Consider the following 22,873-nt stretch of genomic DNA (forward strand, 5'->3'; position numbering starts at 1 on the left):
TAAAAACAGAAGTGAAAATTGTTAATGTGAAATTAAGAAATAAACATGAAAAAATTTACAATAACTGAGAATCCGACACAAGTACATACCATTTTATTGGTAGACTCTATTTGGTTTTTGAAAATCAATTTCTGGTTTTCAGTTTTTTATATAGCGAAATTATACAGGTTCGGTTATCGTTTTTAGTTTTCTATCTTTTAAAAATAAAATACAAAATATGAGAAATTTCTAAATTTTAAACTAATAATAACAATAATAATTTTAACCGATGAATATTTATTTTCTATAAAAATGTTATTATTTGAAATAGTTTTGAAAAAAAAAATCAAAATGTTCTTGTTAAAATAAAATATCAAAATTATTGTGGAAATGAAATGTATAACAAGAATATTTTCTTAACATTATTTTCCATTCATTTTTTTGTTATAAAAAGTGTTTTAAAAAAAATTATTTCATCTAAAATTTGAATCTAAAACCCTAAAAAACATATATTAAACAAAATGTAGAACTATTATTAACAAGTGAGATCTAGTGGAGACGAGGGCCCTCGGTGTACATTGCATATGTTTGTTGCTTAAATAAGAAAATGGATTTTTAAAAACGTATATTTTTTTTTCAAAATTTCCTCGCAATTTCAAAATGTTTTTAAGATTGAAAAAATAAAAAATTTAATTAGATACCAAACATACTTATTTTTTAAAAAACTACAAACTAGAAACAAAAAAACAGAAAACTAAGGTCCACGGTAACCATTTTATTTTTTGTTTTTTTTCCTTAAAATTAAGTCTATGCACACTACATCCACCTCCAAAATTCTTCATTTGTTATTTACTTTTCACCAATGGTTTAAAAAACTAAGTCAAATTTCGAGAAGTAAAAAAATAGCTTTTAATTTTTTTTTTGTTTTTTGAATTTGGCTAAGAATTCAACCATTATACTCAAAAAAGATACAAATCATGGTAAGAAATGAAGAGGAAATAGACTTAATTTTCAAAAATAAAAACAAAAAACGTAATGGTTACCAAATTGAGCCTTAAGTCTCATTTGGTAACCATTACGTTTTTTGTTTTTATTTTTGAAAATTAAGTATATTTTCGTCTCATTTGGTAGCCATTTTGTTATTTTTATTTATTTAATCTAATATGTGAAACCAAACCAAACCGCATCGGTTTCAAATTCGGTTTTGATATTTTAAAAAATCTATGTTATATTTTTTTAATTAAAAAACAATTCAGTTTGATCAGTTTTAAATTCGATTTTATTCTTTTTTTTTTACAAAAAAATAAAAGGGAAATTCTTATAAATAGAAAAATCTCAATAGTATTTACATTTTATAGCAAAAAGTTCTAAAAGTGTTTGTACTTTTAGAACTTTTGGCCATAAAGTGCAAATATTTTTAAATATATATTTTTTATATTTAAAAAGACCCCAATATATATATTAGTTAAAAACGGTTCGGTTCGTTTCAAATTCGGTTTTCAAAATTAAAATCGAATCAAATCGAATTAATTCGGTTTCAAAATTTCTTCAAATTGGACCGAGCTACATTTTTCAGTTCCACTGAGTTTTCAGTTCGGTTTTTAGAAATGGTTCAGTTTTTGCGGTTTGAATGGTCACTCTAGCTAATAGACACTAGTCCCACCTCCTCCAAGTTTCTTATTTTGTCATATACTTTTTACCAATAATTTAAAAAATAAGCTAAATTTTGTAAACAAAAAAGTAACTTTTAAAAAGTTGTTTTTGTTATTGGAATTTGATTAAGTATTCAACCATAATATTTAATAAATATTCAAATTATTGTACGAAATGAAGAGCAATAGACTTAATTTTCAAAGGAAAAAAAACAAATAGTTATCCAACGACCCTTACAAAAATATATTTTAAAAATTTACCTTTTTTTTTTAATTTTATCTAGAATTAAACTCATATGTAAAGAAATGACATATTATCGAAAGAAAATAAACGAAAATAGACTCATTTAAAAAGATTAAAAAAAACGAACGGAACTTTAACGATTTAAAAAACGCTTTTAAAATTTAAAAAACGAAAAAAAATTCAATTAGAAATCAAACAAACTTGTTTTTTAAAAACTAAAAAAAATTAGAAATCGAAAACCAAAAACCAAAATTCAAACTTCACCTGAACTTTTTCTCGACCTAGCCAACCGTCACTCTACAATAGCTGAGCTCTCGTGTTTTTCATTCGACTGACTTTGCCCTAATTTAACGCTTCAGTTTTGGTCAATGCCAAGCCTTCAACCTAATTCCCACTGAATCCATCAAATTTTGCTGCAATTTTTTCAATCCTGCAAAACCCTTTGAATTGTTCTTCCCGTCAGCTCTGATTCCATGGATCGAGAAGTTATAATCGACGAGAATTTCCCACTTTTCTCAAAATCCCATCGAAAGAAGCATAAACCTTCCGAAAACCCCACCGGCGCTCCTATTTCGCCCGCCGTCGAGAACAATGCTCCGAAGAAGTCTCTTCAGATTGAGAAATCCACAGAACTAAGCACTAAATCCACCAACAATGTTACATTCGCCGACCTCGGTTTGTCGGAATGGATTGTCCAAACCTGTAAAGAATTGGTTATGAAGAAGCCCACGGCGGTTCAAACCCACTGTATCCCGAAGATTCTTGCTGGCCTCGACGTACTTGGCATTGCCCAAACTGGGAGTGGGAAAACGGCTGCCTTTGCGTTGCCGATTCTTCAACGGCTTTCCGAGACCCCTTTTGGTGTCTTCGCGTTGGTGGTCACTCCCACTAGAGAATTGGCCTATCAATTGGCTGAACAGTTTAGGGCACTCGGTTCCTGCTTGAATTTGCGGTGCTCTGTGGTTGTTGGAGGAATGGATATGTTGAGCCAGACGCAGAGTTTGTTGAAGAGGCCTCATATTGTAATTGCAACGCCGGGAAGGGTTAAGGTATTGCTGGAGGAGAACCCTGATATCCCTGTCGTCTTTTCCAAGACTAAGGTTCGTTATATTCGTACCTTGTTCCTCTCTATTATAGAAGTGGTACTATGTAATTTGAATTTGATGAGTATTGAGGGGTCAGATGATTAATGGGTTTTGGTTGATGCATAGAAATGCCATATATATATATATATATTAATTTATTTTGAAGTGAAACGATGAAAGGAAAAAAAAGAAAATCATTTAGTTCTAATGTGAGACTAATGGCTAATGGCTGAGAACTTATCAGTTCATGAGTTGAGATTCTGAGTTTTCTCTATTGTGTTCTTTTGCACACAAGATATACTATTGGTGGAAACTAAGATGAAAGGAAGTGATTTTTGACATGGTCAAGTGCATGGTGGAAACTAAGATGAAAGGAAGTGATTTTTGACATGGTCAAGTGCATGGTGGAAACTAAGATGAAAGGAAGTGATTTTTGACATGGTCAAGTGCATGTTTGAGAGTGATTTTGAAAGGTTGAAATCACTTTTGTCATGTTCAAAATCACTCCTAAACACACATTTAGTTACTCAAAATCAATTTGATGTTTAATTTTACACTTTTCAACGCAATTTCTTACTGTTAAAATTGATTTTGAAAATGATAAAAGTGAGCTTAACAATTTCAAAATCCCTACCGAACATACCATTATGAACCACATAACAACGGAAAGGAGGCTTCTTTTTCTCATTTGTGAAGAAGCTATTTGTTGTTTCATAGTTGCTTGTCTTGTTCGTATTGTTAAAGTTCTCATATCTGGATAACCCATATACGTTACTTTAATTATCTTTTTATACTTCAGTTTCTAGTTCTGGATGAAGCAGATAGAGTATTGGATGTTGGCTTTGAAGAAGAATTGAAAGTAATCTTTCAATGCTTGCCTCATAATCGTCAAACTCTATTATTCTCTGCAACAATGACAAAGGATCTGGAGACACTGCTCGAGCTTTCTGCAAACAAGGCATACTTTTACGAAGCTTATGAAGGCTTCAAGACAGTTGATATGCTCAAGCAGCAATATGTATTTATTCCAAAGGACGTGAAGGATCTGTATCTATTACATATTTTATCTAAAATGGAAGACATGGGTATTCGATCAGCAATCATATTTGTCCAAACTTGCAAGTATGGCTTCTTTTTGGCCCTCACCTCTCCTTACTCTCTTTCTATCTCTCTCACACTGTGTGCATATGCTCATTGACATAGGTCTTACCTTCCTTAGGTTTTCAGTGTTCGTGTTCTTCAAACTTTCATGACTCGGTGTTCTAAATGCTTTAATTCAGTGACTTCTTTAACTGCGCATCCTAAAGTTGATGTTTACTTTTTCTGTCATCTATATGCAGAAGTTGTCACATGTTAGGGTTGTTGCTTGAAGCACTTGATCAGGAGGTGGCAGCATTGCATTCATTCAAGTCACAGTCTGAGAGGCTTGCTGCACTCTATCGATTCAAATCAGGACAAGTTCCTGTATTGCTTGCAACTGATGTTGCTAGTCGAGGTTTGGATATTCCAACAGTTGATCTTGTTATTAACTACGATATTCCAAGGTGGCCTTTTGAATTTATTTCTTCTGCTTAAGTTAGAAGTGTTCCAGAATGTTTGTAACACAAATATAGTAGCATTTTAATTCAGGTTTCCTAGAGATTATGTTCATCGAGTGGGACGTACTGCACGTGCAGGCAGAGGAGGATTGGCTGTGAGCTTTATTACCCAGGTGGGTATTACTAATGTGGTGGATAATTGTAACATTTTAATTTAACATGGTTTTTTTGGGATGAGCTCAGAATCAAATGTTAAAAAAGTTTCTTATAGTAGTTGTTCTTGCTATTTCTTCTAGATTAAACATTCTCCAATTGTGGGGTATTTATTTTATAAAAGTCATGGGTAATTTTTATTTTTTGTATAATCAGTATGAGAATTTGAATCTCCAACTTTTCCTGCGAATGCAAAATCTACCATGGTATATTCATACAGGAAAGTCATAAGTTGCTAAGTTTTTGTTTACATCTCTTCAAGCGTTTTTCCTGAGATTTATTTGTTTTTCTTACTCATGAACGTCATTTCGGTCTGCAGAATGATGTGCAGCTTATTCATGAAATAGAGGCCAATCTTGGAAAGCAATTGGAGAATTTTGAATGCAAGGAGAATGAAGTGCTCGAGAATATTACAAAGGTAAGTTTTGGATGCTTTGGCTTTTTCCCCCTCCATTGCAAGACAGAACTTTGAATGTGAAATGAATTTGTCAGTGTATTTTATACTGTTTGGCAATCGAACATCTCATCAGTGTAATAATTTCCCCGCTCTAATTCGAACATCATGGAGTTCTTACCACAAAAGTTCCTTTTAGTGAAAGAGGGATCATCTGTCTTATGTGCTGCATCATGTCAGCAATGGTTGTCTGGAACTAATAATTGTCATAATCTGATAAGCCTAGAAACCTGTCTCAGTCTAAAGCTTATGAATTTTCCTATCCCTATAGTTGTAATTAGTCATTTTACAGCTCCAATAGCAATAAGTGTGGACCAAACAGTAGAGATATCGACATATCGGTATAACGGGACGCTGCTTGAGCATTTCAGTCATTCTATTTCATGACATTCACCTGACAATTAGACGATTTTTGCATTTCTAGTCAGTATATTAAGAGTGAATCAGTTTAATTGAGATTGCAATGTTTGTATGCAGGTTTACAAGGCTAGACATGTGGCAAAAATGAAGATGGTGGATGATGGATTTGAGGAGAAAGTGAAAGAACGAAAGAAACAGAAATTAAAAACATTGGCAGAGAAAGGATTATTGAAGAAAAGGAACAAAAGGAAAAGAAAAGAAAAAACTTCCAAGTAATTGGTAGTTAGTTGTATGAGAATCTCAACTACCATCATCAAAATTTTGATACTGCTTAATTGCAATACATGTATAATTATTTTCTCAGCGGCTTAGTGTCTTTTTTGGCTCTTTCCTTAGAAAATTCCATACGAAAAAAAAAAGAACATATATATATATATATATAGTGGTAGAGTATGTCTAAGTGTTTGTTTTTTTGTTTTTTTTTTGTTGTATTTTTTTGTTCTAGTTTTACAAATTTTGATACCCTAAGCTCGCGTCTGATTTTGCCTTTTGTTTTCGTAAATATTTTATACTTTTTTTTTCTTAATCAGAAAATGAGAATGTTCCTAATACTTCTTGTCGATTGGGAACACTTTTCTTCTATTTTTTTTCTTTTTCTTTTTCTTTTTCCTTTTTTTTTTTTTTTTTTTTTTGGGAAAAAAGCACTTTTCTATTTTCGTATTTATAGGTCCAATTTCTAATCATTTAGGTCTTGGTCTTGTTCATTTTAGTCCAACCCCTAAAGTTTTGTTTGGTAACCATTTGATTTTTTTTGTTTTTGTTTTTGAAAATTAAGTCTATAGACACTATTTTTACCTCTAATTTTCTTTATTTATTATCTACTTTTCACTAACAGTTGAAAAAATTAAATCAAAATTTGAAAAAAAAAAGTAGCTTTTAAAAAATTGTGTTTTTAGAATTTAGTTAAAAATACAACTATTGTATTTAAGAAAGATACAAATCTTTGTAAATTGAGAGGAAATAGGTTTAATTTTAAAAACCAAAACAAAAAGCGAAATAATTACTAAACGAGGTTTGAAAAAGTCTATTTCGATTTGTATATTTTTAAAAAGTAGTTATATTTTATTCGTATGCAAATTTCCAATATAAAATGAAAAATATATATAAATACAAATTAATAGGACTATTTTCAAATATAGAAAAATGAGTCAATTTATTTATAAATATAACAAAATGTCACTATTTATCAGTGATGGATAGAAACATTTTGCTATATTTAAAAATATTTCCAATAATTTTGTGACAATTACTCCCAAGTAAAATGGGTCAAAATGTGCACTCTTTCGAAGTAAAAGTATAGTAAGTGTAAGAATTTTGAGAACATAGGCATAGTCAAAAGGTACATGAAATGCAAGTACAAAAATTAAAATAGCATTTGAACAATTTCTATGATCTTCAAATCTTTATTAGAACTGTAAATGCAACGAGAAAAATGTCAGATTCGAAACTTTCATCAATCTGTTATTTAAACCTACCCAAAAAAAAAAGGAGGGGGACGTAAACCTTCGATTTCTGAAGTTTCAATCTCAATCATTGTTGGTTACTAAAATTATAAAAAATATATCATACAGTTGAAAATCATATTAAGTAAAATTTGTGATAGACCAAAAAGCTATTAGTTTAATAGCAATTGAAAGAATTTTGATTCTCACAAGAGAGAGAGAGAGAGAGAAAGAGAGAGAAAACTGGATTCAAACTTCTGAAGTTGCCCAAATATAAATTTTTTAAAAGGGTTTAGGTATTAAAAACAAAGTATTGAAAATAAAATTTTTAAAAGACCAAAATTTAAAGATCAAAACTATGTATAAACTAAGTCAAGGGAAAAGAGGAAGCTTGCTTGGAGTAGATGGAAGATATCTGTGAACCCGTCGATATATTTGCCACTATATCTATAAATTGAAGGGTTTGACATCGATATTAAATATCCATAGATATCTTCAACATTTTTTATAGATGCACGTAAAACACAAAACAATATCCATATATTTAGTCTAACATGAATAGGTAATCTGGGAGTAAAAACAACTTAATTATTAATCTAAATAAATTTTTATAAATTTTGTTACTTAAAGAAATATCCATCGGTATATTTTATCGATATATCCATATAATTGGAATCTTGATATCGATATTTTAATCTTTGTTTGGGAGTTCCAAATAAACTTTTAAACTCATAAGGAATATAACATTTTGCCTTACCATAGTCAAAATGACTTAAAACACGTAACATATGGTAAAAGTACTTTATGATACTTCATGACCGCACTACAAATCACACATTAAACTAACAAAAAAATAGAATCTTGAATCATCGATTGACCCAAAAGTTTAACCTAATGAGTGAAGACAAATTTAATATTATATCATCTAACACTCCCCATCATTTGTGGGTTTAGAATGGAATGTGTAGAAAACCCAACGAGTAGAAATCAATATTAATTGAAGAGGAAATAACATTGAACCTGAGAAGAAAGAATATCATCTTTAATCACCGATTGACTCAAAAACTTAAACTAATAGGTGAAAGCAAATTTAATGTTATATCATCTAGAGTGATAAAACGAGTTGCATAATTCGGATATAAGTAGATGATCAATGAATTTGAGAATCACCCAAAACAAGGAACTGGGTTGGAAAATCAATGGCAGCAATGCCCTACAACTAGCTTTTTATCAGTTTTTGCATAAACTATAATAAAGAATTATATTGGAGGTTCAATAGTATATATTTTTCACACCAAAACACTTATCTACCTTCTATGGACAAAAATACACACAATTTTCAAGACTGTAGAATAGAATGAACAAATATATAAGAAACTAGAAAGCATGTGAATAACTCAACAATCCATTTGAATGATTATGACCTTGGTATATTGGGACCTTGTGCTTTTGTTTGGCTACCAGCAGCTGCTGACATAACGCGCAAGCGGCCAGCAACTTCGGTGAAGGATGGCCTATCTGCAGGATTCGGTGCCCAGCAATGTTCCATCAAACTTCTCCATTCAGGATCACAGTGCCTTGGAATGGTTGGTCTCAATGTGTTATTCACAATACCCCCTGCACATAAGGAGTGATATTATCCGTGATCAAGTTTTGTCTTGGAGATGATTAAAAATCGCTTTTATTGCTAAATCTCGAGTGCTCAAGTGTAAAGATCAGTGGGGTCTAATTTATAATACGTTTTTCTTTTTTGTTTTGGATGAATAATCAAACTTTCATTGAGAAAAAAAAAATGAAAGAACACACATACATACAATAAAGGAGAGCCGACAACAAGGCGAAACAACCTACAAAAACGGCCTCCAATCTAACAAAATAATACCTAACTGGTAATTACAAAAAAATTTAGTCACAAACTCCCATAGAGACACGTTGAGTTAGTATGGTCATTAGGTTCCCATAGAACTAAACCATTTATTGATAATCAAAACTTAGCTTGATTTATGAGAGATGTCAGTACTATTTTTTTCTTTGACATATGAGAGATGGAGAGAAGAAAGTCTGCATGTGCTTGAATCAACATGGTATAGTATTTTAACGTTCAGGACAGAAGTTGAAGTCTAATATTCTTACCTATGATAGCCCCATAATGCATGTTCGCATATGGTTCCTCTCCCGTGAGAATCTCCCATAAGACGATACCAAAAGAGAACACGTCAACCTGCATATCAGATGGATTTTTGTCAATTCGATAGCCGCAACTACGATAGATTTGGAATTATTTCTTAAGCCACCTCGTACAGTATGTGCCGACGAGTGCACATCTTACATATATATATGAAGTGTCGGTGTGTGTACAATTTAGAGAGAGTTATGTTTTTTGTATTTCCTTAAAATACAAGCGTTTTAAATTTGAAACTAAATCATGCAAACAAACTATCTTCCATGCAGATTTAAAGTGTGCTTGGAATATTTTCAAATTTCATTGTCAAATATAGGCAACTGAGAAATTTCCATGCCATCCCAAAATTCAATGAATCCAAATGATAGCTGGAATAACAGAGAAATTCTGGTTAATTTTCTTGTAGGGCATTTAATAAGACTGAAACATGCACATCACCTTCTCAGAAACCTTATTGCTGCTACCATTTAGTAGTTCAGGTGCCATCCATGGGAGGGTTCCTCTTACACCACCAGACACCAAGGTATTTCGCTTGATCTTCGAGAGACCGAAATCAGCTACCTGAAATAGAAGGTGACTCGCGCATAATAAAACATATATTATCTTAAATAGATAGACACGAGAAAACAGTATAAACACCCTCGGATTACCTTGCAAATTGGTCTTTTATGATCCATTAAGTTCACAAGCAAATTATCGCATTTTAAATCAAAATGGACAATATTTTTTGAGTGTAAATATTCCATTCCGAATGCTGCATCCATAGCAATTATTAGCTTCTTACGTCGATCAAGATGCCTGCAAGTTCAAAAATTGTAAAATAGGAGAAGTGACTATGAAAATAAAATGGAGCATAAATCAAAGTTAATCTCTTTAAAACTATCGATTTAGTCATTTTATTAATGATTTTGATTTATATCTGGATGGATCCCAAAATATACCGAACTCAAAACCAAAAAGCAACATCTGCCGTCTTACTTATCCTTGGAAAGCAAAACATTTCGAAGGGAACCATTAACCATGAACTCTGTCACAGTAGCTAATGTTCCACCAGGACCATCTTGCACAACACCATAAAATGCTACCACGTTGGGATGGTGAAGTTTTGAAAGAATGTCGGCTTCCCTCCAGAACTCTACAGTCTATAGGGGAAGAAAGACAGAAAAGTAGAAGATTAAATGATGGTGTTCATGGCAACTCAAATATGAGTATGACATAGCAGCATAATTTCTTAATTCTTTCCCCCAACAAATGCCAGGAACTAATGATGTGTTGAAAAGAGTCAGAAATAACAGTGATAATAATGACAACGACAATAATGCAGTAGCAACAAACAGCTGAAATCCATTAAAATTACCAATCTCTCTAGCTCTGACGATCGACCCATAAAGCAGGTTTTCTTAATTCTCTTAATAGCCACATCAGTTCCTCTCCACTTTCCATGATAGACAGTGCCGAAAGTACCAGAACCCAATTCCTTCAACTCTTCAAGATCATCGTTCATTATGATCTAATATGTGCATGCAGAAGGTAAGCAGAGTGCAAAGATAGTATTGATTCTGACAAAACAAGGGAGTAATAAAACGAAGCTAGTCTAAAATTGATCTGCTATTCAGATTACGCAACCAGAGTTAATTGGGAAAAACAGGTGGTTTCACAGTAGGATTGATGTGTAAGGTGATGCAACGGGTGAAGGGATTAGGCCGATTCTGTGGTCAAACAAGGGAAATTCATCCCTAAGTTGAGAGAATTCTATGTAAGAATAATGGTCTATTCAAAATGATATTTCAGAAAGCTTCATATTACAATTCTAAAATGGTCCTTTATAGCCCTACAAGGAAATAAGATAATTAATTGATTAATTCTAAAATACTCTCTAAACACTAATTAATCTAAATTAACAACTAAATAAATATTAAACTCAAATATGCTAACTATCTCCTAATTCTCCTCATCATAAGGATTAATGGGGCAAAAGAAGTTATTTGCAGGCAGCAAAAGAATATATCATATATTAAATAGCATCAAAGAACTATACCTGCAATGTATTAGGATCAAAATTTCCCAAAGAAGGATCATGAGGAGGTAAGCCACTGTCCTTAGCTTCTACCTTAACATCCTGCCAGGAGGATAAATTTTTAGTTAAAAATATCCCAGTTTATGAGTCATTTTTTTTTTTAATAAAAACAAAGGAATTACAGATCTATAGTAAAAACTGAAGTGTACCTCATGCCTATACTCTAATGTCTTTAGGTTTTCCATCATAGCATCAAATTGCGAACTATCAATGCCATTCAGTCGGGAATGATCATAACGCGAAAGAAAATTGGTGCCATCATTTCCACTTATCCTATGTAACACTTTCTGGTCATCACCAAAATTGAGCTGGGACTCTTCACGTATCATAGTTGTTAAAGGTGTAAAATCATCTCCCACAGTCTTAGGAGCAGATGGAAAACCAATGTGATCTTGGTCAATAAGAGAAACATCATTTTGAACAAACTTTTCTTGAGCCAAATTTTGGAAATATGACCAGCCCTTAGGTTCATGATTTTCCACATCAAGACTCAACCCAGTTCCGTCGTTGGGCAGTTGGCTGCTAGTATCTAATGAATCCTCGGTTGCTTTGGAGAATATATCAAATAAGAAATCACGAGAAAATCGATCACCAATATCTATAACGATGTCTCCTTGAACTGGTTTGGGAACATTTCCCGTGGATGGTTTTTCAGTAACATTGTTAATTAAATTTTCTTCCTTAGAAGCTAACTGAGATTGCTTAAGAGTATTTTCATCTGTACACCTCATTCCAACAACCTCGCCCAAGTTGAGCTGCAAAAGATCCTCCTGATTCTTTACAGAAGATACTTGGCCAAGAGCAGGTAATTCTGATTCAGGTCGACTTAATTTAACACCTGCAAGCTTCTCATTGTTATTCACTGGGTAATTCAGCTCCTTGCCAGCCTTAACAACCCCATCTACTTTTGAATCATGTGAAACATCAAAGTTATTCTGCAACTTCAACTCGTTATCACCATCGTGTGAAATATTCCAATTCCTTTCGCTAACTGCCTCATTAATATTTCTGCCATTTTGAATATGGGAAAGCTCATCATTCCTGACTTTAGTATCAGTATGTGATGGTTTTTCCATTGGAATGGAATTTTCAGATTCGTAATTACTGCTGCGATCTTGCAATTTGACAATGGAGCCTGGAATCTGGTCCTGATCAGACTGTGAATGAGAGATTAGAAACTGGGAACCATGCGAATCATCAGACTTCGATAACCGATTCAGTAACTCCTCCTGCCCCCTAGGAATTCTCTCAGAGTAATACACTCTTTGCGAAACAGCTGGAGGCTCAAGGAGACTCAAATCAACAATCTGGGATTCATTGTCCATATAACCATGAGTATATGCATTCGATGGCATGTCACTTGATCTAGAAACTATAGGATTTCCAGAAGCAGGCAGTGAAGAAAACCCTTCAGAACCCTGGAGCTCCGTCTCATTCTTGGGAGTTAAGAAGGGAAACTCACCTTGCGCAATGGAAACTGGTGTTGATTTTTTATCCGAAGTATTATAAGTCATGGGAATGGGATTGCCATTAAACAATTGAGAAGGGTTTGAGGAGCAGTCACTTTCATGACGAATCTCTTTCTCAAATGAATCATTTAACTTACCTTTCAACTGTGTTAATGGTATCTCCGGATATTGTCCTTGAGGTTCATGATAAGTCTGTACAAAGGTTTCATAAGCATTAGAGACACTTGCCCGAACAGGTTGGGAAGACTGCAAGGATGACGAGGCAAGATTACCAGTTAAGGCCGACGCATTGACACCAACCAAGTCCCTAAGAACTGTACCCCTTTCAATGCTTTGTCCATCTGCCTCATCCAGGTTATTGGCAGAAAAATTTGATAAGCCATGCAGGTTTGAGCTTTTTCTTGTACCACTGTCCATGCCATTGACTGCCACAACATACTGGATCTCAGAGTCATTATCCACATTACCCATAGAAAAATGGCCTTCATCCAAATCACTCATTGAAAACAGAAAAATTCTAAGTTTTTTGGATCCTTTATCATCTTTGAATTCATTACACTCCTCCATCATATTCTGGAGATCCTCATCACAAGAAACTGAAACCAACGCATCAAGGTCCTCACCGGGGAGCTGATATTTAATTGCATATGTTTCATTATAGATTGTTGATGTTTTCTGCATAAGCTCCTGCCAAGAGATGTCCTTTTTTATCCGAATGATGCGTGTTTCACCCCCAACATATCTCAACTTACTATCACTTGGACGAGGTAAAATTTTCCCACCAAAACTGCAGAGGACTTTCATCTTTGCCGATGAGCCCTCAGAAGTTCCAGAAGACGCATAGCCATGACCAATTGCACGACCACTATCATATCTTGATGGCTCCCGTGATTTGTAATGAGCCGATCCATGGTTGTTCCTGTCTCCATGGAGTGAAGAGTTTTTTCGCTCAAAATCTTTTGACCCTTTTTCCATTGAAGTAATCATAGAATTATCTGAGCCACATTCAGACCCGGTACTAAGGCCTAAAATTCCTTTTAGATCCATATAACCAGATGCACAACTGGGGTCACTAACGGAGTCTGAAACAAGTGGTTTCCGGGAATTAGCTCGGTCACGCATAAACTCAAAAGCAAACTCCTCACCTGTCTGTATGGAGTAATTAAGGACAGGCTTAACCTCTGACATCCTAAGGTCCATGGTTCTTCCATCACTTTGCATGTTAACAATGCTCATAGGGTTCTCTACGGATGATTTATATGCAGGTTGGAGTTCCCCAAATCCATATTGCATGGGAGTGCACTGGAACTGGTCATTTCTTGACTGTTCCATACCATCATGTTTTCTAACTTTAAGGTTAACTCGGCCAAATTTGAACTAGGTCCACCAGTCAGAAGCCAATAGGGAAAGTTGCTTGAAAATCAGATTGCTAGCTCTACAATACCAGGAGGGGTAATATATATTAAAAAACCATCAGAAATAGTACAGACTATCAAAATTAGCTGAAGCATATTTATTTGCAAACAAGAGGTTTTTATATGAAAATTAATTGCAATTTCAAGATATGATCTGATACATATAAGTATCCAGAATAGATAGATATGAGATTTAAATTGTTGGCTGCATAAGAAGACATATGCAAACCATCAAAGCTACTATTTATCACTAAAGTAACCTCATCACTCCAGCCAGAGAAGTATAGACTCAGACATGAAGAAAACACAACATAGGCAAGATAACACATGAAATATATATGATTAGTTGATTTTAACATTGTTTTTTGCTTACGATGTTTTCATGAATGACAATTTAAACGAGAAGTCAGGGCGTGAGCAATATTTCAAGAGATCGAAGAGACTAGTTACCTATTTCAGAATGTCTTGCATTACTTGTGAAACGTCTAAAATCAGCTTAAAATTCTTTAAAATAATTTAGCATCTTATAAAATAGAAAATTTTGAGTCAATCATGCTTGTGCATTTAAATACTGGAAAAGACATGTTTGAAGTTTTTACCTCTCAAAATTTAGTATTTCTCTCTTAGACTTCTTTTGACGTACAGCAAATTTTCCAAATAGATCAACCATCAAGCATTAAGTGTTTTGACACATGTCGAATTAGTGTTGAAGAATTTGAATGTGTCTGATAGCGTCACTGAAAAACATGCTACCAGGATTAAGTTTTTGTGATTCATAGACTCAAACCAATAAATTTTCTAAAACTAGTTGATCCACACAGTAATTCATAAATACTCTACATTCTTTATTTCCTTCATCTGATTTAAGTCAAACAAAAACATACGATCTGTACAATCAGAGCCAAGTCAATCCATTAGAAACAAACCACGATACTCCGGTCTTGGCTAGTGAACACAAAACAACCAGACAACGAAGAGGATCCATCCACCATCTCACTACCCCCCAATACATACTGTCAGTATACTTTACGATCATGAATACTCCGTTAGGTTTACAATAGAATTCAGATTCATCTAACCGAAAACTCAATTACAGTACCACACACACCAAACGAAAATAAATTTCACAGCAATGAAAGTACTGTCACACTAATCAACATCAGATCAAGCCAAAATCTTCAAAAGTTCAATCAGATCCACATAAAAGAATAAAAACGTATTGAATCGGAGTACCTGATGAATTTGCAGAGCGAACAACGGAAGAAACACCATATCTGAAAGCTCCCGAGAAGGTTTAAGTACTAAACAATAGTACTGCCTCCACAAGAAGCTCGACAAACTAAATTTTCCTCGAATTTCCCTCAGTTCACTCACTCTTTCCAACACTTTCAGCCTTTGATTCGAGAAAATGGAAAAACAAACTAAAACAAAGACAAAAACAAACAAAAACAAAAGATGAAATCAAGAGACCTTTTTCTTCAGATTTCTTCGACAGATTTCAATCTCGTTTTGGCTTGATAATATACAATCGGAAGCTCGATCTTCGGGCTTTCTTTCTTTCGGGCTGTATAACTCGAAATTTCCTTTGCTTTCTTTCGAATTAGCGAATTCTTCACCAACAGTCAAACGAGAAGAAGGTAGCCAAGACCATAAAACCAGCTTCCATAAATGCCCCTATTATACTATCTTTTTACATGAATGCCATTACACTTTCAAACTGTTTTCCGCGTTGACTATAATTTACAGTTTTCACTCTAAGCAACTGCCTTCTTCCATGTTGGCTTCTCCATCGCACTTGATCTTCCCCACGTGGCATTACTCAGACCGTACGATCGTTACCATCAAGATCTTAATGGCCCTCTCCTGGGACCCATTACTGCGGTAACATTTCGATCGTTCTTTTTTCTTTTTTCTTTTTTTAATTATTATTTATTTTCTACCAATATTATAAAAGGTCAAACTATTAACGAATAAATCTTGAACTTTGAAATATTTTTCCATTATTCTCTTCCAAATTTAAAAAGTTTCATTCATACTCCGAATTTTAAAATATAATTAAAAAAATATTCTTGAATTTTGAAATTTTTCTATAAAAAAAATTATATTTTTTTTATTAAAATAAAAGATGAAAATTGATAAGACACTTATATAAAGATAATAGAATGTGTACGTAATATTATTTACGACTATATAAAAAGTTAATATAATAATATTTCATTTAAAAAATATCGTAAAATTATTTACATAATTAGTTCTTACATATCAACTCTCATGCTAATTTGACGTGAATGATGTTGTAAAAGATATTATGTGTCTTCCAATTTTTATCCAAATGATTGAGTCAATTTTTATTTTATTGTAACAAAAAAAGTTCTCCACATGTATTTATAAACAAATATAAAGTTTAAGGATAAAAAATAAAAGTTTTAAAGTTTTAAGGGTATAAATATAAAACCTAGTTCAATGATTTTTTTTTTAGAATCTAACCCAATAAAATAAAATAATTCTACTTTTTTCATTTGTTACAATATTAGTTCGAAGTATCTTTTTAACACTACTTTTGAAATAAGATAGTGTGACAATTCAAAATTTTATATTAGATTACTATCACACTATTTCAAGTCCTAATTTTCATTTTAAATTTTCAACAATATACTTTTTGAAATGTTTATAGAAAATAAAGGTAAACGTTATTATTTTTAGGGTGGGTTTGGAATACATTTTCAAATGTTTAATATAAAAAATAAGTCATTTTGAAAAAAAAATTTGGAGTGTTTGATAACCATTTAAAATAAATTTTGAAGTGTATTTTCAATAATTTTTTATAAAAAATATTTAAATAAAAATGAACCATTTTCAAAAATACTTTTTTCATAAAGTTGAGTAGTATTGTATATGATTTAACTATTTTCTTTCTTTGGTTTAATCTGATTGCAGGCTCAGTTAGATTTAAGCACACCAGATAATTACCCATCATCTCCGTGCACGAATGACGTATCTCCACGTGGCACTTTCATCCATGTGGGAAGAGGTTTTCTTCAAACCCACGAAATGGAAACTATGGACGGGAAATTTTTATTTATTTTTTTCTCGCGAGCCAAAAACTAAAAGTTATTTTTTCAAGTATTCAAAAAAAAGTTTTTCTTTTTCAAAATAAAAAAAGTTATTTAACTACCAGTGCCACTTAAATAAATATTAGTCATATCAATGAGTCAAATATATATATAGATAGATAGATATTAGGATTGGTGAAACAAATAATAGGACAATTTATGATCTGATATAGATGTTTATAAAACTAGTATGATATTTGAAGCATTGAATATGTCATATATTTGAATTAAATGTAAATAAATGATTCATCATTAATAATTTATTACATATTTTCAGTTCAGCTAACGATAATTGACATAATTTTTTTCCTTAAAAGTCAAACATTCGTTTTCTCATCTCACATTTGTTATATTAAAAAGAAAAAATTATTATAAGTCGACGTAAATATAATTTATAATTAAAAATATTATTTATCTCTTTTGAAATTGGAAGTTGGAATTTTTGAAAATTTGTTTATACAAATCATATTTTTAATAATAATTTCCTTGTAATAAGTCTTCTTAGCTTTTTATAATTTATTTAATTAAATGTCTTCTTAGTTTTAAGTAGTAAGTTCAAGATTAATAGATGGTTTTAAAAAAATAACAAATATAGGGTAGTTATGAAAAAAAAAATAATTTTAATAATGTAGTTAAAAAAAAAAAAGAATGGTTTTATATAGGGTTGAAATTGAAAATAATGACAAATGTAAGGTAGTTGGGTGGCTGGAAAAACTCATGTACTTAATACACGATTTTGGTCATTCCACCTCATGCCCACATGGAGGTCGACGCAAGTCAAGAATCTTGGACGAGAATGCCAATTTTTTGTTAATTTGCTTAATAACTTTTTTAGTTTGAAATATAATTAAAGACACGTGATATGGAAAATGATTAATCTTGTGGTATTCAATATAAGGGTATACATAAAGTCAAAAATAACATTACAACAACAACTCATGATGGTCATATTCTCTCACATCACACACCATGAGGTATATGTATTTCAAAATGTTGTTGATGATGAATTACATCATCAATATCTTGTTGACTTATAACAGGCATTAATTTATCGCACTTGTGTTGATAACCAGAACTTGATAGGATGTCTGCTTGAACTCGTAATGAGTGCTCATGCGAATATGGATTCAGATCATTGACTACATGAGATTTTTAGTCAACGTGTTGCTCTGGAATATCTTTAGTTTGTTTTCTTTGGCGTCTATGATAAGCACCTCTATTTTTAGTATCAGCAACATTAAGTTTTCTTGTATGTTGAATAATATCCGCTACGCTTACCACACATAGGGATGTTCATGGTTTGGGGCTCAAACCGAACTAAATCGCAAATTTTAAAAAGTATATTTTTCTGAAATCGAACCGAATTTCATGTTCGGTTCGGTTTCACGGTTTTTTTTTTAAATTTTTATGCTTTTTCATATTTTATAAATTATAAGTGATTCGCTTCGATTCGATTTCAGGGTTTTCTTTTTAAATCTTTTATGCTATTCATATTTTCTAAATTATATATATTGTTTTAATATATTTATTTAAAAAAATTCGGTTCGGTTTCAAATATGTTTTAAAATTTGAAACAGAACCGAACCTCAATAATCCGATTTGGAAATATATCAAACCAAACGGAACCACATTAATTTGGTTTTGATTTTTTTTCGGTTTGATTTAGCATTCGATTCGGTTTTAACGATTTCAATGATCACCCCTACCACATAATACATTAAATCTAACTGTGGTAATTTTTGTTGCACTGAATATTTTGTACATCTTGAATAAAATTATTGTATAAAATTATTCTGCATGAAGGAAAAACATTACTATAATCTAATACTCATATAATATATTTGAAAAAAAAATAATAAAATTCTCATTGTCATGTAATAATAATAAGCGCTGTCAGGTATGATATATTTTTGTGCAATTGAGTCGTACTATAATAAATTGTCATTTGACATAGTTGGCTCATTTACTATAACTCCTTGTGCACAATTAATGACGAGATGCACACCACAACGATATTTTGTACTGCGTATAAAAGTCATCAAGTATTGTACATGCTTATCTTTTAAGTCAATGTGGTGCAATTGCGGGTTCGTATAGCACAAGGCCGGATTATCTTAACACCTATTATGGTAATGTCACTCTACCATATGGAAGCATACAAGAGGACTCATCGTCAACCAAATGTCTTGACCATTATGACAATAATTAAGCAACAATGTCATAATCTATTGTGTACTTCATCCAATTGATTTGAAAATTCGTAAAAGAAAAATTATAACCCTAAAAATTAACTAATATTTTTTTTATATAAAATATATATGCTCTTACCTGATTGTGCATTAGTCGATCAAATAATATATAATATATTATTTTAACATGTTTGTTTCCTGTTCGAATGCAACTAAGATACTGCTCCATCTACACAAATGAATATAATTATGTTATAACATTTTATTATATAAAATTATAAAATATAAATATGTAAAGAAAATATAATACCTGGCACTGAGTAGACATCCAACAAAATGATTGGGAGTCTTTAACTCGTGTTGTGGTGCAATAATATAAAAATGATCAAAAGGCTATAGTTGTAATGGTATCAGCAAGTATGTTATTCCCAAAGGTATTGCATGACTAGCTTGACATAATTATTTGTATAACCATGCAAGAAAGGACACACCTTGTCAAAATAGCCTAATAGAAGAAGGAACGTTGGATGAACCAAAGTGCTTGTTAAATAAAATAAGATGTTATCTTATTTGACATTTAGTATGCATTAACCCAATCTAATAAACTAAGTTTCGATTATTTTATGTAAATTAAACATATATGTTGTTGACATATAAGTGGATCATGTTTAAGTAATAACCTAAATAATCTATAGTATATAGATATGGTTGGGTACTTTATCCTGGTAACATTACGAATATGGCTTGCTTTGTAATTGTTATAATAGTTGTAAAGTGTGACAAATGATCTGATCCCAGTTCATATGAAGACATGTGAGTGGAGGTATCCTAAACAAAGAGTTTGTATAAGATCGGCTTGTGAAATTATTAGTCTCTCTTTATAATGTCGTTACTTGAAGAGATTAACATTTCATTAGGATGACTATAGGTGACTTGACCTTAATCTGAATGAGTTGTGAAGTTTATGAGGGCGATCCTTTGATCTGTATAGGTGAGAGTGTCCAGATTTGCAGACTCAATAAGCCTACTATTTTGGGGATTTGTCCAAGTGGGGAGCTGGGAACACAATTACACAAGATGAAATTCTTTCCTTCCATCTTGAGTGTAAGTAGATGAATTGTTCCCTTAAGGATTGATTCCAAGTCTTGAACAATGAGGCTCCTCACCCTCTCACTAGCCAGAGAGGGATCTAGTTTATAATTGGACTATAATTGGAAGGGTTCTCTTGTAAGTCCTTTTTTTTTTTTTTTTCTCTAGAGCCTTGTGGACCATCTGCCCTTAGGTGTCTCGGTCTTTTCAGTCTATTGGAGGATTAAAGTTCCTAGGAAGGTGAAAATTTTCACCTGCCAGTTGTTACATAGCCGTGTGAATACGATGGATTGTCTTTCCAGAAAGTTCTCCTTGCTTGTTGGGTCATTTTGTTGCATCCTTTGTCGGAAGGCAGAGGAAGATCTAGATCATATTCGTTGCGAGTTTGCTAGCTCTATTTGGGAGTGTTTTGTCCAGGAGTTTGGCATTTCATTTGCTCGTCAATGGGATGTTGTTGCTTGTGGGGGTGTGCGCTATCTTTAAGGGAATTAAAGATATTAGTTATATTAATGTGATTAATATAAAGTTTAATGTATATTGATACATTATAATATATAATTAATTATAAATATGATTATAATTACAACTATGTAATATATGAGAGATAAATATTTGAATGAGATTTAAATATTATATATATGAATGAAATTCATATAAATACTATAGGTTAAAATTTAATGTGAATATAATTCATATTAAAATTATAGATTGTAAGAGAGGTGTACATTTTAATGTGATTAAAATGCATATTAGTTAATTAGTCATTTATATTATATTATATTTTATATTGATATCTCCCCATTATAGAGAGTTATTCTTCAACACGTGGGTGGGAGTTAGAGTAACTCCCTTCCTCTTCCTCTTCATATTCAATTTGTATTGAGAATACAGATAATGGACGAGAGTGAAGTGGTTAACGTGAAAACACTGAAGAAAACGTCTCTGGAAATTCCCTCTCTAACTCTCAGTAATCTACTTTTCAATCTCCCAAGAACTCTAAGGAGCCCACACATCCTTATTCCTTGTCGAAGAATAGCAAGGTTGCTACGTGGTAGTGTCCTGTGTGTTGGAAGAATACCCGTGTTTGTGCAGAAGTGTTGTTCGTGATCTAGGAGAAGAAATTCATGAAGAAAAGAAATTCTACAAGGGTGAGTCTTCTCTTTATTTTCCTCTCTGTAGGAAAGCATATTTATATGTTTTAATATGTTTATCCAGTGAATTTATATATGTGTTCTTCTATGTTATTTTGTGCTTTTTAAATTGATTGTCAAATGCATGACGTTTACACACTTCCGCGAGGAATTCTATTCATTCAATATTCTCGTTAAGCAGATAGAAACTAGGACCAACTATATATTCTTTCTTCCTTAACAATAGCAAAAGCAAGTGAAATATATGTTCATTTGAGTTAATATATAAGGCTATCAATCATTTCACTTTATACTTACTATAAAAATGAGTTTCATCTATCTGAATCAATAATCTACAATATCTGAAGTCTTCAATTACATGACCAAATAACTATTAAAACATGACAAAAACAGTCCTGCTTGACACATCAGATGAAATAAAATGTCGCGAAACTCGTGTTTCAAGATTATAGTGATCAACAGCACTCAACCAATGTGGAAGCTTTACATACGATTTATCTCAATCACTAAAAACTTTAGTCGAGACTTTTCTCTTCACTTGTCACATTATGCATATTCATTTTCATTTGTTTCTTGAAGTAAAGCCATAGGAACACCACAATCAACTCGAACAATATTTTGAATTTCACTGCTAATAAAGTCATAACCAAATTGTGATAATCAATCTGTGAATGATCATGTGTTAATTATGAGTACAAACATGATTGTTTCCTTTCAAGTTTAGTAATTTCAAACAATTGGTGAGTTTTATGCCGACAAGCACACAACTCCCATTTGAAACCTTCGTCCCATTGTTTGCATTTCAAATATCAAATATCTTGGTTCGATTCTGTAAACCTCGTACTCCATTTTTCCTACATAAGTGAGTAATAGGGCATGCTAAGCAAAGACTAAGGATATGTGAAAGTAAAGTTATAAAAGGAAGTAAAGAAAGTAGGAAGATGGAGGAAGAAAATTCTAAGTGTTGAAAAATCCAGTCTCAGGTGAGTTTTAGATAGCTTAACAAGAGATAAATTTTCCTAAGTGTTGCCATAGGCGTTGGCCTTATGTTAAACGTTGAGGTAAGAACAATGGGTGATGGCTTTACTTTTTGAGGTTAGGTGGGCCATTTGATGGTTAAGTGTCAGCCATGAGATGTTACGATGTGTTGATAAGGTGTGC

At 32.3% G+C, this 22,873-nt stretch overlaps 2 protein-coding genes across 5 annotated transcripts; one reads left to right on the forward strand and one right to left on the reverse strand.

Moving 5' to 3' along the window:
* The first annotated feature begins 2,078 nt into the window (after positions 1-2,078).
* Positions 2,079-5,888, forward strand: RH36 (RNA helicase 36). The gene is made up of 6 exons (XM_039044403.2): positions 2,079-2,975; positions 3,760-4,082; positions 4,301-4,504; positions 4,590-4,671; positions 5,031-5,129; positions 5,643-5,888. The coding sequence occupies exons 1-6, from the start codon at positions 2,349-2,351 to the stop codon at positions 5,799-5,801; spliced, it is 1,494 nt and encodes a 497-aa protein (XP_038900331.2). The 5' UTR covers positions 2,079-2,348; the 3' UTR covers positions 5,802-5,888.
* Positions 5,889-8,261: 2,373 nt separating this feature from the next.
* Positions 8,262-15,821, reverse strand: LOC120089369 (kinase superfamily with octicosapeptide/Phox/Bem1p domain-containing protein). Of its 4 annotated transcripts, none has more exons than XM_039046811.2 (10): positions 15,404-15,821; positions 14,770-14,907; positions 11,436-14,190; positions 11,248-11,328; positions 10,567-10,719; positions 10,188-10,351; positions 9,860-10,007; positions 9,648-9,770; positions 9,161-9,248; positions 8,262-8,644 (listed from the first exon to the last, which is right to left on the reverse strand). In XM_039046811.2, the coding sequence occupies exons 3-10, from the start codon at positions 14,085-14,087 to the stop codon at positions 8,445-8,447; spliced, it is 3,609 nt and encodes a 1,202-aa protein (XP_038902739.1). In that variant the 5' UTR covers positions 14,088-14,190; positions 14,770-14,907; positions 15,404-15,821; the 3' UTR covers positions 8,262-8,444. The 4 variants fall into 4 exon arrangements, with proteins under 4 accessions (XP_038902739.1, XP_090161719.1, XP_038902738.1 ...); XM_090305593.1 differs by having other exon boundaries at positions 15,641-15,792; XM_039046810.2 differs by lacking the exon at positions 14,770-14,907.
* Positions 15,822-22,873: the final 7,052 nt, after the last annotated feature.

The sequence above is a fragment of the Benincasa hispida genome, chromosome 10, assembly GCF_027475165.1.
Source record: "Benincasa hispida cultivar pf3 chromosome 10, pf3_genome.v1.1, whole genome shotgun sequence".
Lineage (NCBI taxonomy): Eukaryota > Viridiplantae > Streptophyta > Magnoliopsida > Cucurbitales > Cucurbitaceae > Benincasa > Benincasa hispida.